This window comes from Phoxinus phoxinus (genome assembly GCF_949152265.1).
Source record: "Phoxinus phoxinus genome assembly, chromosome: 5".
Taxonomy (NCBI): domain Eukaryota; kingdom Metazoa; phylum Chordata; class Actinopteri; order Cypriniformes; family Leuciscidae; genus Phoxinus; species Phoxinus phoxinus.
In genome coordinates, this window is record NC_136880.1 from 29,914,009 (window position 1) to 29,930,901 (window position 16,893).

Sequence of the window (16,893 nt, forward strand, 5' to 3'; positions counted from 1 at the left end):
TTAATAATTGATGCATAGGCACTGACGTTAGCCAATCATAACAGTGGGCGGTAACACTGAACTCTTAAAGGGGAAACACCCCCAAAACAGACTGTTTGAATCAGAGGATGAGAAACAGGGTGGGAAAAGGTCATAAATCACTACATTTTAAAAGTTTTTTGTAAAAAAACTATAGTAATACTATAATTGCACCTAAGGGAACATAATAATAAAATAAAAAAAAACATGTCATGACCCCTTTAAAGGGACTTTGGTAACAGTGAGGCACTTACACTGGAAGTAAAAGGAGGCAATCCATAAATGTTCATTTAAAATATTCCCTGTGCCAATAATATAGCCACAAGAAGTAGCTAACGTTTTTTTAGTGTAAAAAAAAGAAGCGTACTAATCTTTTTTAGTGAAACAGATATATTCAATTTAACATCTTTATTGCCTCGACAACACAATACCTAAACCCCTAAAATAACCAGAAGAATTATAACAACTTTACAGCTCAGATACTAAACAAGCTTTTATAAAATTGTAAGATTTACATCCGTTTTTTTATATACTATTATAGTATTTATTCATATTTTGAATTATCTTTCTTTTTTTCCCCCTGTAATTTTGGTAACACTTAAGGTAGGGTAAGTAAGATCTCATTTGTTAACATTAACAATGAGCAATACTGTATTTATTAATCTTTATTAATGTTAGTTAATTAAAGTACAGTCATTCATTGTTTGTTCATGGTAGTTCACAGTGAATTAACTAATGTTAACAAATACCTTTTGCTAAATTAACTTTTGATTTGAATAATGTATTAATAAATGTTGAAATGAACATCAATTAAGATTAATAAATGCTGTAGAAGTAATGTTCATTCTTAGTTCATATTAACTAAAGTAGTTAACTAATGAAACCTTTTTGTAAAGTGTTACCGTAAGTGTAACATGCTTTTACCTAGTATTACTTATTTTAATTTGCATCTAATATTTATATTTTATTTAAAGGGTTAGTTCACCCAAAAATGAAAATAATGTCATTAATGACTCACCCTCATGTCGTTCTAAGCCCGTAAGACCTCCGTTCATCTTCGGAACACAGTTTAAGATATTTTAGATTTAGTCCGAGAGATTTCTGTCCGTCCATTGAAACTGTATATACAGTATACTGTCCATGTCCATAAAGGTAAAAAAAACATCATCAAAGTAGTCCATGTGACATCAGTGGGTTAGTTAGAAGTTTTTGAAGCATCGAAAATACTTTTTGGTCCAAAAATAACACAAAATAAGACTTTATTCAGCATTGTATTCTCTCCCGGGTCTGTTGTGAATCTGCGTTCAGGACTCCGCAGTGACGCTGCTGACGTAAGACGCTGATGACGTGTTATCTGGTGCGCCCGAGCTTCGTTTACAGTCTGAGGGAGACGCACGCTATATTCAAGCTATTCTACATTGTTTGCGTGGATATCATTTTTTTAATGGTGCGTAAATGTGCATGTCGCGGATGAGACACTTTTACAGCGTGCGTTTCCCTCAGTCTATAAATGAAGCTCGGGCGCACCAGATAACACGTCATCAGCATCTTACGCCATCAGCGTAACTGTGAAGGATTGACAACAGACCCGGGAGAGAATACAATGCTGAATAAAGTCTTATTTTGTGTTATTTTTGGACCAAAAAGTATTTTCGATGCTTCAAAAACTTCTAACTAACCCACTGATGTCACATGGACTACTTTGATGATGTTTTTTTTTACCTTTATGGACATGGACAGTATACTGTATATACAGCTTCAATGGAGGGACAGAAAGCTCTCGGACTAAATCTAAAATATCTTAAACTGTGTTCCGAAGATGAACGGAGGTCTTACGGGCTTAGAACGACATGAGGGCGAGTCATTAATGACATTATTTTCATTTTTGGGTGAACTAACCCTTTAAGCTTTATTTCGACTAACGAAAAAAAAAAAATTTATTTAGTTAACAATAACAAAAATTTTTAGTTAACAATTTATTTCTTGATAAATCCTCCAAAATGTATATCCTAGAGAAATCTAGAGATGAGTCAGAATGATTTTTTTCATTATGGCACAAACACACGCATCCGTTTGAGCTTAACTTATATTGAACCCGGACTATTCCTTTAAGGCTATAACTCAAGCAAGACAACATTTCAGCAGCCTTATGTGAACACCAGGCAGTTATGTAATCCAGTCCTTTTTCTCTTTCAGAGTTTGAAATGTATCTAATTCTGAACATCACAAAGGTAAGCCATTGCAGAGACATTCCCTGAGAAAAATGTGAACCCGGACGGCTAATTACACGGCATTGTCTCAATACACAGTTCATACCACAGCACACAAACAAGCAGAAGAAAGGCTTTGGTGGCTGCGCTCCAGCTCTGTTAGCGTGTGAGCTCCACAGACCGCGGCCCCAGCTTTTGCCTGCCTCAAGTCCAGCTGCTCACTCTACTCAGAGCCAAGAGACAAATTAAACCGCCGCAGCTGAAGCCTTCGTTTGGACGGACCTCCAAGTTGGCATCTGGATAGACTTAGACATGATTATCCCCATTCACCTAAATACCCTTGCAACTCCCCAAGAAATAAACAACAACCGACAAACACATTCTGTACTCCAGGGCACAACCAGACTTGTCTGATATCATAAATAATTTGTTATTTTCACGCTCATGAGTTCAGAAAAATGAACTTTAAACTGTTGCTGAGGAAGAGACAAAAGCCAGTGTACAAAACAAAGCTGTCCACTTCATGCCACCTTAGTGTTACGGGTCTCACTGTTCCCATGACAACAAATCCCAACACCCAATGGTTTCGCTCTATAGACGTGCCTCGTGTATCTGTTCAGCAAAGCACAATACACATTGATCCCTAATTTCCCATCAAAACCATTCCCATCATATAAGGAAAGGAACTCATGGGCCGCAGCAGACTTGAAAGGCCATTTATCTGGTGGATGCAGGCAGATTAGCCAAACAGAGCAGCTCCTGTTTAAAACAAACTGTAAAAATGGACCACTGGACAATCTGCCCATGGGCCTCTCGGATATCGTGCTGTAGAAAGAGCTTAAAAAGCAGACTGTGTGGGTGAATGAGAGGAACAGATACAGACGCTGAGAAAAAGTCACTTGTAGGAACCGACGAGAACTAATGGACCATATAGTAGACAACAGAAGTGACTGACTGTAAATGAGAACAGCTAACACTCAAATTGACACCCTATTTAACTTTCCATCCAGTCATGTTCGTGTTCACAATCACACCACTGTTAAAACAGGATAAAACAACAGGAGTAGCCTCAGAATAATCAGAATTAATTGTCTATGCCAGTTTAATATTTTACTCTGTGTAGAGTAGAAAGAAAAATCTGAATTTTTATATATATAAAACACACACACACACACACACACACACACACACACACACACACACACACACACACACACACACACACACACACTTAAATAATATAAACAAAAAATGTTATGTTAGATGCAAATAATTGTGATTAATCGATTTGACAGCACCAATATATAAGCCGGACAAGATATTCAGAGCAGGATCTAAAGATAATGTTTTTATACACAAGCATGTGAGCAAAACTTGTTAGTTTGCTAAAACTTCGGTCCTTACTGACTAGTGTGTGTTATTGTTACGGATTGACTAACATACAGGATGGGAGATATTCAGCAGAAAATAGTCTTGATAAAGAGGAAAAAAAGGTTAAAGAAAGAGAAAAAGATTGTTTGCAAGTGAAGCAAACAGCCATATAAACCTCCACAACAAAACAAAAGTATGAGCTGACATTGAGCAAACGTGATGTTTTTAAAAATGGAACTGTTTAAGAAAGTATCACAATTTGTGAAATGAACAAGATATACTGCAATCACCGATTAAATAAAAAGGGAAGACAGCAGCATGTTAATTGGACCCCATAAACAGCGGTTGCCCTGAGACTTAAGTGCCATGATGTGCTCTCATTAATAATTTACTAATCAAAAGGTTAATAGAAAAATGTTGAATATATGCCACACTTTTGTAAAGATTCTATAAAGCTTACTACACAATATTCAGAAACACTTTGTGAAGTCTGTTAACATCATGCATTATGATAAAAATGTGATCCGTTATTGTTCATAAAAGATGGTTTCCAAATATTATAGATATTAAAATGTACCTATTCATGCTTAAGAATGAGTATAGACATGAAATGTGGCTTTAACCATATTTGAAATCACTCTTTGAAGGTATAACCTTGTATATGTAGGCTAAGTCTTATCATTGTGTTTGTTATTAATAAGGAAATCTACAGTGATTTAAAGATGCATTGTAAGTCATTACGAATGCATTAAAATATCATTATGATTCATTAAACATCCAGGCTTCATACAGAGTGTTACTCTAAATTCTTCTCCACACACTCTCAGATCTTCGGCCACAAAGCCACACATGTCCTGCCAGCTTCCTATCCTGAGACACAGGGCAAGATGCTGTCCATGGATGCTGTGGGTACCATTACACAGCATCATCCCTCTGCTTATACTCGACTCTGCTGCTGGGAGGAGCTGAAATGTGCATTTCGATGAAAAAGACTATTTTGTGGTAGAGTGATCTGGCCAAGAGTTAAGATTGTATAGGTAGCATCTCTATGTTGAATATATGTACGCCTTGATCAAGATGGCAGGCAATAAAGATAGCATGTGATATTAAGGGGAAACAAAGAGCATCGTTCAAAGGAAGTCGTGCAGAGATTAAAATGTTTCATATTTGCAAAACATAAACACAAACATGCAATTGCTTACCTTATTCCTTTGCAAGCCAGGGAGCTCCTCTAAAAGGGATTCATCTTTGTTTGTTCACTTCAGCTGACTGTCTATTTCGGAAGAACTGTCAGTTTCAGCCATAAATGTGTCATCTGTGTGAAATACAGTTAGTTTGATCATAATATCCACATAAAAAGGAGGGAGTTACTTGCCGGATACCGTTATTTCTTTCTGCAGATAACGCCGATTAATTCATTTTTCGGAAAGAAATGCACACTGATGAAAGGATTATGCCATATTGCAGGAACATTATATTTCTCCATGTTGTTCAGAGCCCTTAACAATAGCGTACACTCCAGTGATGAGACTGAATGTTTTGCCCTGTATTTTCATTTGCCCGTTCTGTGTTTTTTTTGCGAGGAGATGATGGGTGTGCGAATAAAGGAATAGGGAGGCAGGTTTTCTTTAGTACGGAGACTCGGAAGGCTCAATCGGAGGTCTGCTTATTCACCGCAAGAGGGCGCAGTTCATATCTCCTCGCTAGGTGTCGAGCCATCCCTGTACTGTTTTGTTTTGGAATTCTTTCTTTTTTGTGTGTGCCTGGGTTGAAACTCACATGTACTATTTAGTTTTTATTTGGAAGCATCTTTGTCATTGTAGCAGCTCTTTTTCCAATTTTAAGCAGTTTCACACGAGCATGATTTTGAGAGCGAGCGAATCAAACATCCATCGTGGTCCATTCTTTAGCCAAACGTGTTCATTGCAGTTCAGTCAAGAATTAAATGTTTCTCTCTTACTACAATCACGGTTGACAGGTGAAGCTCACTCTACTTGTATGTTTCTTAAATGGTTGCTATGTATATAGATATATAGCAATAAGCAGCAGAAACTGTGACAAGCGATGCACCTGCTAAATAAACGAAAGCCATGAAACGTTGGCGCCATCTGGTGGATATTTAAAGTAGTCACCTGATCGCTAATGCTGCGTTTAGTAAATCAGGCATTGCAAAATAATGTTTAGTTGTATACATCGGCAATTTCCAAAGCATGATATTTTGATATTGTATTTTTTATTTGTATTTATATCTTTAAATATAATATGTATATATTGATAATATATATTTTTTTTGATTTAGGGGAGACCAGGGCTAGTTGACAGATTTTGAAGAAACGGCAAACATTTTAAAATATAACCATATCAAAATATAAAATCATTATTAATTCTGTAAAAAGACAACATATAAAACACATGTGCCATATATATATATATATATATATATATTCACACACACACACACACTTCTATAGGCAAGATGACTTTAGGCAAGATACATCATCATGTAAGTCAGTGTGTCAGTATGGTTTTGTGTTTACTTGTTTCCGCAACAGCTATAGCTAAACTATGTTAATATTTTAGTTTGGAGCACAGAATTCACAAAATATGTTTTATAAAATATGTGAGATTTTGATTCAATATTAACATAAAATAATTGATCATGTAATTTATCAATAATATCTTATAATGATAATAATGTTCGAATCATGTGACACTGAAGACTGGAGTAATGATGCTGAAAATTCAGCTTTGCAATCAGAAGAATAACAATATTTCATAATATTACTTTTATTGCTGTATTCTAATCAAATAAATGCAGCCCTGGTGAGCAAGAGACTTCTTTAAAAAATAATAATAATAATCATACCAACCCCAAACATTTGAATAGTAGTATATTTCCTCCTGCCATATGGTAATGAGGGGGTAGTCAGTTTACTTCTATTGGCTGATCAATCATGGGATGTGCAGTTCCACATCTATAGTGTAAAGCACTAAAATATAAATTAATTATTTCATCTGTTAACCTAGTGTTTGAGTTATGCTATGCAGTGCTACTGCTGATACTGTGCAGTAAACAGAAAACATGGCGTAGAACTTTTCCACATTTCTTTTTTATTTCTTAGAGGACAATTATGAAGTCTAGAGGATCCACTTGTACACATCAAAACAATGGAATCACCACATTAACATATTTAACAATCACTGAAACAGGAGAAATGGAAAAAAAGGTCAACTCCTGAACCACTAGACCACAGACAGCCAATCCAGGTCCCGGAAGCCACACTATAATGAGACCTAAAGCAGCCTCGCAGTGTGATCCCAGGAGTGGGTTGAACCACTGAATCATTACAGCCAGCTCTAAGTTGGAATGTTTTAAAAGAAACACTTGCAGGTAAAGAATGAGGGTGCAAAACATAACAGAAGTTCACCAGACTTGAAGTGATTCACAAGTCTACAGTGCTGTACAGATGGGGTATGCAGTTTGATTGATTAGAACTTAAACAACAGACAATTAACAGAAGTTGATTTTGGACATTCAGCGGTTAGTAAAATCTTGTTTAGTATGTACCTCCAATTCACAAACACATCATAGACAGAAAAGCATCCAAGTATAGCTAAAAAAAAAGGTCAACTGATCTTACAAGTTTGATCATTGTTATAACCAGTGGTATACTGTTAGAATTCAATAACCCATGGACCTTAGCAAAGGGAAAACACCAATTTCATTTTACGTGAGTGAAAGTAAGGCTGTGAGGAATAAATGGGTTGTTGTACTGCAAATATTTCAGCCGATGCAAAACTAAAAGTACGTCTTTTTAAAACATTTCAAGTGGACGAAAAATTTGGTTGTGAAAATGAGATCTTAAAATACAGTAAAAACCTACAACCTGGTTTTTATTTGCGTAAATATAAATATGGAATCTAAGGTCTGTAACCAATTAAACAGCTGTTTGCTGTGCTGTTCTGCTATGAACTTCCTGGACTATCATTTACAGAATTAACTGAACAGCGAAGTTGATGATACATATCGTTCACCCAGCTGTGATTGTAGACATTATACAGTAACGACAGGGACCTAGGGGATAAAGACCACTTCTTGCTTCCAAAAAAAGAAAAAAAAGAATACAAAAAGTAAACAAAAATCACAAGACAACTAGGGAAATACAGAATGGCAAACACCCTCATGCTTCACACACACAAATAAACAGCTGCATTTAATATGTACACGCATCAGATTATTATATCCTCTTTTTAACTCCGTTGAACTGAAGATAGCCCTACAAAGTGAGGGACCACACCGGTAGAAATACAATTGGAGACTGGTATTCTTTTTTCTTTTCTTTTCTGACATAGTTTTGGTATAACTGTTTTCTCAAAGATATCGTTTACTTGAATTCAACATAGTAGCAACATGAAAACACAACACATGAGAGTGAGATCAGGTCAAGCACGCTGGATACACCAGGTGTCATCACGCGAATACAAGAATATTCTTGCATACAGCGATCAAGAGAATACTTTACGATTTACAGCCATCCAACGCAAAGAACCACACTAATGCAATTGATCACTTTTCTTGTACTGTACAGAACAATCACAACGAATTATATATAGAATTTTGAGATGATTACAAACATAACACCCTGTGTGTCAAAACAGACCAGAACATTGGGTCTATTGACAGTCTTTTCTGTCTGCAGGGTCATCGTTTATATCATTAGGCTATTTTAATAAATAAAATACCTCTTGATTCAAATAAAAATTCTAATGTTTAAATTTGATATTATGACATCATGGAGGTATGGCCAAAAACATTAAGTGATATTTCCATCTTCAGTATTATGAGATGCCAAACTAAGTGAGTCGCCAAAGATCTGCCTTTGACATCATCATGCACTCTTTTAAGACAAATTGGTGCACATACAATAATTCAATCTTCAGAAAAGGATGGTTAAAAACAGACACAAAGGAAAATACATTTAAATAATTTACTATGTATTTACACCTCCTGTTTGCACCAGCAACACAGCGTCTTTGATCTGTAGGTCGTGTAGTCATCTAATCTCCCATTTTTACTTTCGATGTCTAAACAGAAAGAGAAACAATGTTAATGATTTTACAGGTAAACATTTTTTTAACTAGGTTAACCAACAAAATGTTATATCTCATGGCCACAAAACATAATTCTCCTGAACAGACTGAATATTGAATGGATGAATCAAAATTATATCAAAAAACATCTTATGATTAGAGGCAATATTGCAAAAGCAAATGCCATATGATATGACAGTTTTAATAGGAGTTGCTCTAGCGTGGCTGAATAATCTCAATCTGAATTCAAGTATGCATGTCAGATCAATTTACAGTGTGTGACTGAAAATGGTGATAAAATATTCATTTTCCAGAGGGTGGTCTTAAGTAGCTAGATGGATATTAATGAGAAATAATTCAAAAGATGATCCTGCTGGAAGCCATATGGGGAAAATATGCTTCATGACAGCACTTTATCTGTTAGGTAAACCAAAGGCTTGTTCACATGAAGAATGTAGTGAAACTAAAGGTCAATTGACATATAATCCATGAATGGACGATGCACATTTTACTCTTTTTAAAGCAAAATACAAGCCATCTGATGACAACGAATGATTTACGAATAATTGGTGTAATGACAATAATACTACTGTGCTTTGATAATAGTGGTGCTGTTAGAATAAAACTGTGCATGAAAGGTACAGTACAAGTATAAATAAAAATAAAAATCAGACCAGGTCCATAGAACTGCATGATTCACTTTAAATTCTTGTTTGAAATAATGGCCACAACAAATACTTACTCTGTGTTAAAAAAAAAAGAAAAGAGATAATGTAATTTGAGTTCTCGCATTCATTATTTATTAATGAATAAAGGCCAAATGCTTTCAAAGTAGAATATGCTATTGAAAAAAATTAAATACAGTACCCCCTCATGGATTTCAAAATGTTTAATACTTTAATATTCTCTGCTGTCAGTAGAAATCAATTGACCAAGTATGATAAGGTCATGCTAACAATTCAAGGCTCATGATTTGCTGCTAAAAGTGGGACTGGACTAAAACTTTTTACATTACATTTATGTATCTGACAGATACATTTATTTTTAATAACAAAAAAAAAAGTGGAAATACTTTAGTAATAAGATTTAATTAGTTACATACTTTAGATAACTAAAGTCAATGTAACTAAATAATGTAACATAAGTTGCACTCTTACAGTTTACTTCATACCTGGATACTTTTAATATTCTAGACCCATTTTAGAGTCAGCATTGCTGAAGGTCACAAATGACATTCTGCTGTCCATTGATCTGGGTCTTCTGCTATCCTGATACTTTTAGATTTGAGTGCCGCATTTGACACTATTGATCATAATATTCTTCTGAAACGACTTGAGTGTGTTGTTGAAGTCCAGGGCCAATCTTTACAGTGGTTCACCTCATACTTAAAGGGGAGGACCTTCTCTGTAAATATCGGGTCATTAACTTCAGAGCCTATCCATTGTGGTGTTCCACTGGGATCTATTCTTGGCCCTCTTTTGTTTTCCCCTCTACATGCTCCCTCTTTAGGCTCAATATTCAAGAAACGGAACATAAATTATCATTGTTACGCTGACAAATCTATACTATACAATATCTTCCAATCAAACCAGGAAATTACTTTTCATTAGATCATCTCTTCTCATGCCTTAATGAAATCAAAACTGGGATGACAAATAACTCACTGCAACTAAATGAAAATAAGTGCTTCTACTGGGTCCTGCTGCTACCAACAACTCCATTAAAATACAGTTAGGTTCATGAAGCAACAACCTACACAATTGTGCAAAAAAATCTATTTTGATCCTCTTCTCCAATTTGACAAGTGTGTAAATGCAGTTGTAAAGAGTAGCTGCTTTCAACTCAGATTTGTAGCAAAAGTTAAACTTTCTTTCAAGTAAAGACTTTCAAATTGTGATTCATGCACTTATTTCCTCTCTATCGGATTACTGTATCTCTTTGTACGTTGGACTCCCTCGATCTGCACTGTCTTGGCTACAGATAGTTCAAAATTCAGCAGCCAGATTGCTAACAGGAACTAAGAAAAGGGATCATATCTCCCCTGTCCTTGTCTCATTGCATTAGTTCCCTATAAAAATTTTACATACAAGGAACTGCACAATTCGGCCCCGGATTATATTTGTGATCTTATTAGGCCATACACAGCCTCTAGGTCAATAAGATCTTGTGAACAGTTACGACCCTCAATCTCGTTGTAAATCAAAAGGTGATCGAGCTTTCTCTGTAGTCTCCCCAAAGCTTTGGAACGGTCTACCTTTGAACATCAGGGCCTATCCATCCCTGGATACTTTTAAATCCAGTTTAAAGACTAATTTTTACTCTCTAGCGTTCGAGTAATGTATTTTAAAAAGCTGGTGTTCTACGTCATGCATGCATGTATTGTATATATATTTTGATTGATTTTGATCCTTGATTTTAATCTCAAATTCTGATTTATTTTTATGGTATTGTAAAGCACTTAGGATCAACTACGGTTGTGTCTAATGTTAACACATGGCTTTTGATTTTAATAATGTATTAGTAAATGTTGAAATTAACATTAATTAATAATAAATGCTGTAGAAGTATTGTTCAGTCTTGTTAACTAGTAGTTAAGTAGTTAAGTAGTTAACTAATGTAACTTTAGTTACAAGTAAAGTCAAGTTTTTATTTGTAGAGCACAAGTTTAACATACTGTTAAAGACAGTAATAAATGTATTGCTCATTGTTAGTTCATGTTGGTTAATACATTAACTAATGTTAACAACACATGAGACTTTATTGTCAAGTGTTCCCAAAAAGTTTAGTTTGAACATTAAAAACTAAAGCTATGCTTTATTTAGTGAACAATGACCACAACAGCTTATTTTAAAGGGCACCTATTATGGAATTTTGAAATTTACCTTTCATGTAGTGTGTAACATAGATCTAAGTGAACAAAAACATCCTGCAAAGTTTGAAATATGAAAGTGCACCGTATATAAAGTTATTGTCTTTCAAAAGTGAGAGTTGACTCTGAGTCATTTTTATGAATCGTTAGAAGACCGAAGCTTTTTCTCTGACTAGATGACGTCAACTTGTCAAGTTATTTGAATACGATACGCCCACTTATTGCGCTCCAATGCCAGGGGAAAATGTCATGGCGACGAGACGCTGTGTTCTGAAGTGCGGCTCAAAAGCAAACTTTTTCCATCTGCCCAAGGAGGAGCATTTGAAGACTAAGTGGCTACAATTCACTATACCACAGAAGTATAGTCCGAGCCTTGTGCTTTGTTCGCGTCATTTTGAAGACGATTGCTTTTTAAATGCAATCAAACTTGGATTCGCCAGCCGGCTGATATTGAAGGAAGGTTCAGTTCCAAGTGTATTTGCATCAGCTTCCTCCTCCGTATCACAACCTGTAAGTGTTATTAATAATTTTTATTCTTTATAAAATAATTTTTTCGTAACTGCATTTTTTTTTTTTTTTGTAAAAACGTTATGTTTATGCATCGGGCTAACGCAAACAAAGACTGATTGTGCTTTTACAATATGAACTCTGGGCTATGCTCGCTAACATAACATTAAATTATTTATCTTATTTTTCGTTTTTTACTACAAACTATAAAGCAGTGGACTATAATCATTATTATAATACAATTTAATTGATAAAAGCATCATTGTACTCCGTGTTAAAAATAAGTATTATCTCTGTAAACACTGCTGGGTCATCTGACCAATCAACGCAGATTAGCGTCGCGCAGAGGAGGGGTTTGAAAAACGAGTCGTTAAACGAATCATTTGGGAGTCGGTGAGCAAATCAGGTAAAAATAAATGCATATTATACGAAAACAAAAGTGTTTTGTGTCATTGCATGCATGTAAAACTGTTGTTGGGGACTCCCACAACAACATTAGGAACATTTTAAATGTCATAATAGGTGCCCTTTAAAATATTGCAGGAGAAGAAACGTGATTGGTAATTTCAGAAAAACACTTGCCTGCAAGATGGCTACGATCACTCCAAATAGTCCAATGGCACTGCCGAAAATTTCAACAATGAGGATCTTGACAAAGAGGCTGGCATTCTGAGCATCAGCCAGGGCAGCTCCACTGCCCACAATGCCAACACAGATGCCACAGAAGAGGTTTGAAAAGCCAACAGTGAGTCCAGCACCAAACATGGAGTAGCCTGAAAAAACAGCACCACTGTGTCATTCAAATTCATTTAGTTGCTCAGAAAAAGCAAAGAAAAATATTTTACTCGAGATGAGAAGTGATTTAGAAGTAAAATGCACCTGCTTGGTAGTTCCTTGCCCCAATAGTTTCTGGAGTCGTGCCACTGAAGTTCTAAATGATATTTAAAAAACAAAAACAATGTTGAGAACAACTATCGTACTGTACATTTAATACAGCTAATTTAAATGATGTAAAAATCTCATGGAAAACATCTGCTCTCTTTTCTAAACCTAGAACTTAAGATTTACTCTAAAGCCAATGTGTTCAAAGAATTAAATAAGTTATAACTTACCTCTGCCAAATTGCTAATGACAATTGCCATGATGATCCCATAAATGGCAACAGCTTCACAAAAGATAATGCTAGAAAGAAAAAAATAACTGTCACCAAGTGCAAATGTGAGCCAAAAAAAGCCTTAGTCAAGCAAATAAACCCGAGTTACAAGACAGAAGGAATCATAAGAACAAAAGGCTCATCTGACAAAAGCGGCATGACCCAAAAATATATATATTTTAGAGACGTTTGCCTCAAAATTTTACTTCATTTTAAGTGTAGCCTTTTTTTCCCCCCCGACAACTAATGTACCTAAGGGTGTCTAAATCAGGATATTAGGCAAAAAAAAAAAAAAAAGAGAATCTTTGCACATAAAACTTCAAAACTTTAAGCACACTGCATATACCTGACAAGATTTTTGGTCTTGATTCTAGGGGCTTTGACTCCACCACCAATAATGCTGGACCCAGTGATGTAAATCCCCCTGCAGAGTCACAAGACAAAATACATCATTTTCTACATACAAGTATGTCACTGACTGTTTGTTTAGCACCATGCAAATATCTAAATATGTATATACCACAAAAGGAGCATGCTGTAAGCGTTTGCATTAGATCATATTTTGGTGAGTGAGCTACTGACAAAAAGAGTCGAATACTTATTTTTTATGACCTCTTACAACTAAGCACTGCAGAAGAGGATACGGACAACTGTACTACAACATGTCAAAGTTTCCCATTGTTGCTTTTGTGAAACTAAAAAGAGGAAATGGACAGTCTCACCATGCAGCTCCAACAACAGACAGAGAGATGGCCAGGCCAATTCCAAGATTAGCCCACATAAATGGAGAAGTCTCCGTTAAAAACCTGTGACAGAAAAGGTTAGGTTATCAAGACATCATAAGAAGCATTTTATTCATTTACTTCAAGTCTTACATTAAGTTATGTGGATAGATCAGTTATATAACAAATGTTACTGTAGTGAACAAAAAAAGTCTGCTTAGCAATAACATACTTTAATGATTCAAGGATTGTCTTACTGAACACATACCATGCTATATCAAATCGAAATCCAAGATCAAAAATCGTATAGCAAGTACCTTTGGAGAGAGAGAGAGAAAAAAAATTAATAGTAGTGTTTAAGTTACGTGTAAATAAGCAGAGTATGTAGGAAAGAGATGAAGTATGAAAGTGATATAGTTTTCATCTAAACCAAAAAGAAAACTAAAGTTAGTGGAATAATCGGCAAAATATGGATAGCCTTTTTCCATTCAGAGTCATAGAGGGTATGTGTGAAAGCTCACAGTCATGTGAGAGCCATCTTCCTCATTTGGTCATAAAATCCTGTTTAACTGCCTTAGAACTACTTTTTTATTTTATTTTAACCATATTACATGTTGAATGTTGTTCCTGTGCGATTCCAGCCCATGTGTGGAGAAGAACAGAATATAAAAATACTAGACAAACATTTCAACTCTAACGTTAGCTAAAATAATTTACGTTCTCATCAGAGCAGGTGTAACGTTAACGTTAACTTATGTCTAACGTTATTTCTCAATGACAGCCTTTAAAATGGTTGGTACTATCACACTAGATCTCGATCTTACACCAATGTTTTATGACAACAGCCTTTATTACCATTAAAATTATATCTAAATTATTATTTGACGTAGTCGTGCTAGTGTATGACAGCTAACGTCAGTTGATGCTAGCCAAAAAATGGCTTTCTACTAGCTAAATAAACATGAGAAACAGAGCAAGATAATAAAGATATCTGCGTACGAATAAAGCAGATAAAGATAATTATATTAAGATGCGTGTGTTATTGATGTGCTTATGTCAGCAGGTCTCATTAGCGCTTACCGACAATCAGGATGGTCGTCCAGAAGGCCAAAGTGACCCCGGTGTATAAAATTGCGTGCCCGTTCATCATCCACTCCAACAACAGCGCCAGTTTTGCTCTCTAAAGGTTCTCCCACGAATAAACCTAAAGCTACTGTGATGTTATTTTCTGTTGGATACTTGTATTTTGAAGAGAAATGGATTCCTGTGAGTCCTTCGAAGTGGCGAAGGCTGTAAATCCTGCATCCATCAGAGGGGAAGGAGTCACCAGCTGATCATGTGACGAGCTCGAGCTGTGCACGTGACGCAAAACGTCACTCTTCCTTTTATTGATCTTAAACGCTGATCTCCGGTCAGCTCATATTGGTTTCCCTTTGTCGATTTATCTAATAACAACCGTTATATAAACAAGTATAATTTAAACATATTCATTGAATTTAGCTAACGTTACTTTGCTAAGCGACATTGTACTAAGAAAATATCTTAGTTCATTTAAATATCTTAGTTCATACTAAGTTCATTTGTTTTGGTAGCCTACTGCCCGTTTGTCTGCCATACTGATAAATAAATTTTGTTTTATATATATTTATATATATTGTCCGTTGTCTATAAAAAAAAAGACATCGGCAACTCTGTCCTGTTCATTTTCAGAAGACTAATAAATATAAAATTGTCTGGGGGGAAAATATATAGGCTATATTTTAATTAGATCTATCTAATAAAATTGTCTGGGGGAAAAATATATAGGCTATATTTTAATTAGATCTATCTAATAAAATTGTCTGGGGGAAAAATATATAGGCTATATTTTAATTAGATCCATCTATCTATCTATCTATCTATCTATCTATCTATCTATCTATCTATCTATCTATCTATCTATAATCTATATATATATATATATATATATATATATATATATATCTGCCTGTCTGTCTGTCTGTCTATCTATCAATCAAATAAAAAAATAGTCAGAAGAAGAGAAAATATGAACATTATAATATTCATAAAATATTAAAGTACATTTTCAGACATTTGATATGGCTTTTAAAAATAAATATATAAAAAAATAGGTTTAGGAAAAACTGATTGTAAAACAGTCAGAATAAGAAGGACTATAATAAACACGAAAAAGAACAAAAAAGTAGTTTTTAATTAAAATTTATTGCAGTTCATATTTTAACCAGACGATGGCAGTAAATTTCCAATAATGAGGAAAATCTAAATGCAGGCGTTTGTCAGAAAAAAATCCACTCATGACTTGTATCATCATTCTAAACCTCTGGAGAAAACTTACAAGTCCAATTGAAACACTCGATCTGCTTAATGTTACTTAACTGGAGGTGCAAATACTGTGTCATTTCTGACAGAAAGGACAGTGTGTTTTTCAGACATTAGCCTACTACTTTTATATTCTCTGTGCCATGATCTGAACTGTGAATTCCTGGAAGATGGTGGGTAAACAGGTAAAATATGTGTTAGATAGTTTTGTATGTAGCCCATCTGTCTGTCACACATTGATATAAGTTTCTGGGTTCTGCAATAGGCATCACGGGAGTCTCATTTCCAGTGCTAGTAGAGGATGGTGAGCTTCACACCAATTTTCTATCTTCACCTGTCAGTACCTGAGAAATTCATCACTAGCAAACAGTCAATTCTATGGACAGGTTTTATTTGCTTTCTTTCCTTGTGGCAAAGTCAGGCTTGTTCGTTTACTTTTGATAGTGCACATAGACCCCAAGTGGTGCTCAAGTAGGCTACTTGCCCTTTTGGTCTCTGACTAGATGAGTGGCCTTTAAGTGCATTATTCATTTTATTTTATATTTTGTTTAAATTGGGCTTCTGCGAGACCGCACAAGCCCTTGGCCCTGTTCTCCCCCCTCTTCTCCCCCC

At 35.3% G+C, this 16,893-nt stretch overlaps 2 protein-coding genes across 3 annotated transcripts in view; both read right to left on the reverse strand.

Moving 5' to 3' along the window:
- The window catches only part of b4galt2 (UDP-Gal:betaGlcNAc beta 1,4- galactosyltransferase, polypeptide 2), a 104,988-nt gene extending 99,794 nt beyond the window's left edge, over positions 1–5,194 (reverse strand). Inside the window, exons 1-2 of one of the 2 annotated variants that reach the window (XM_079613299.1) lie at positions 4,982–5,114; positions 4,802–4,914 (exon numbers count right to left, since the gene is read on the reverse strand). The gene's annotated coding sequence lies outside the window, so the exon portion shown is untranslated. Of the gene's footprint in view, positions 1–4,801 lie in introns of both variants that reach the window. The other variant, XR_013797689.1, reaches the window with a different exon arrangement.
- Positions 5,195–6,690: 1,496 nt separating this feature from the next.
- On the reverse strand, positions 6,691–15,358 carry atp6v0b (ATPase H+ transporting V0 subunit b). Its single transcript, XM_079612657.1, has 8 exons — positions 15,022–15,358; positions 14,210–14,258; positions 13,942–14,025; positions 13,566–13,643; positions 13,179–13,248; positions 12,946–12,997; positions 12,649–12,839; positions 6,691–8,684 (listed from the first exon to the last, which is right to left on the reverse strand). Exons 1-8 carry the CDS (start codon positions 15,089–15,091, stop codon positions 8,658–8,660), a joined length of 621 nt encoding a protein of 206 aa, XP_079468783.1. The 5' UTR covers positions 15,092–15,358; the 3' UTR covers positions 6,691–8,657.
- Between the last annotated feature and the right edge of the window lie 1,535 nt (positions 15,359–16,893).

Coding starts and splice junctions, on each gene's coding strand:
- atp6v0b (XM_079612657.1), bottom strand. CDS start 15,091: ATGATGAACGGGCACGCAATTTTATACACCGGGGTCACTTTGGCCTTC. Junction 14,026..14,209: donor TTTCGATTTGATATAGCATG/GTATGTGTTCAG, acceptor TTTCTGTCACAG/GTTTTTAACGGAGACTTCTC. Junction 8,685..12,648: donor TGATCGTAGCCATCTTGCAG/GCAAGTGTTTTT, acceptor CTTTCTGTTTAG/ACATCGAAAGTAAAAATGGG.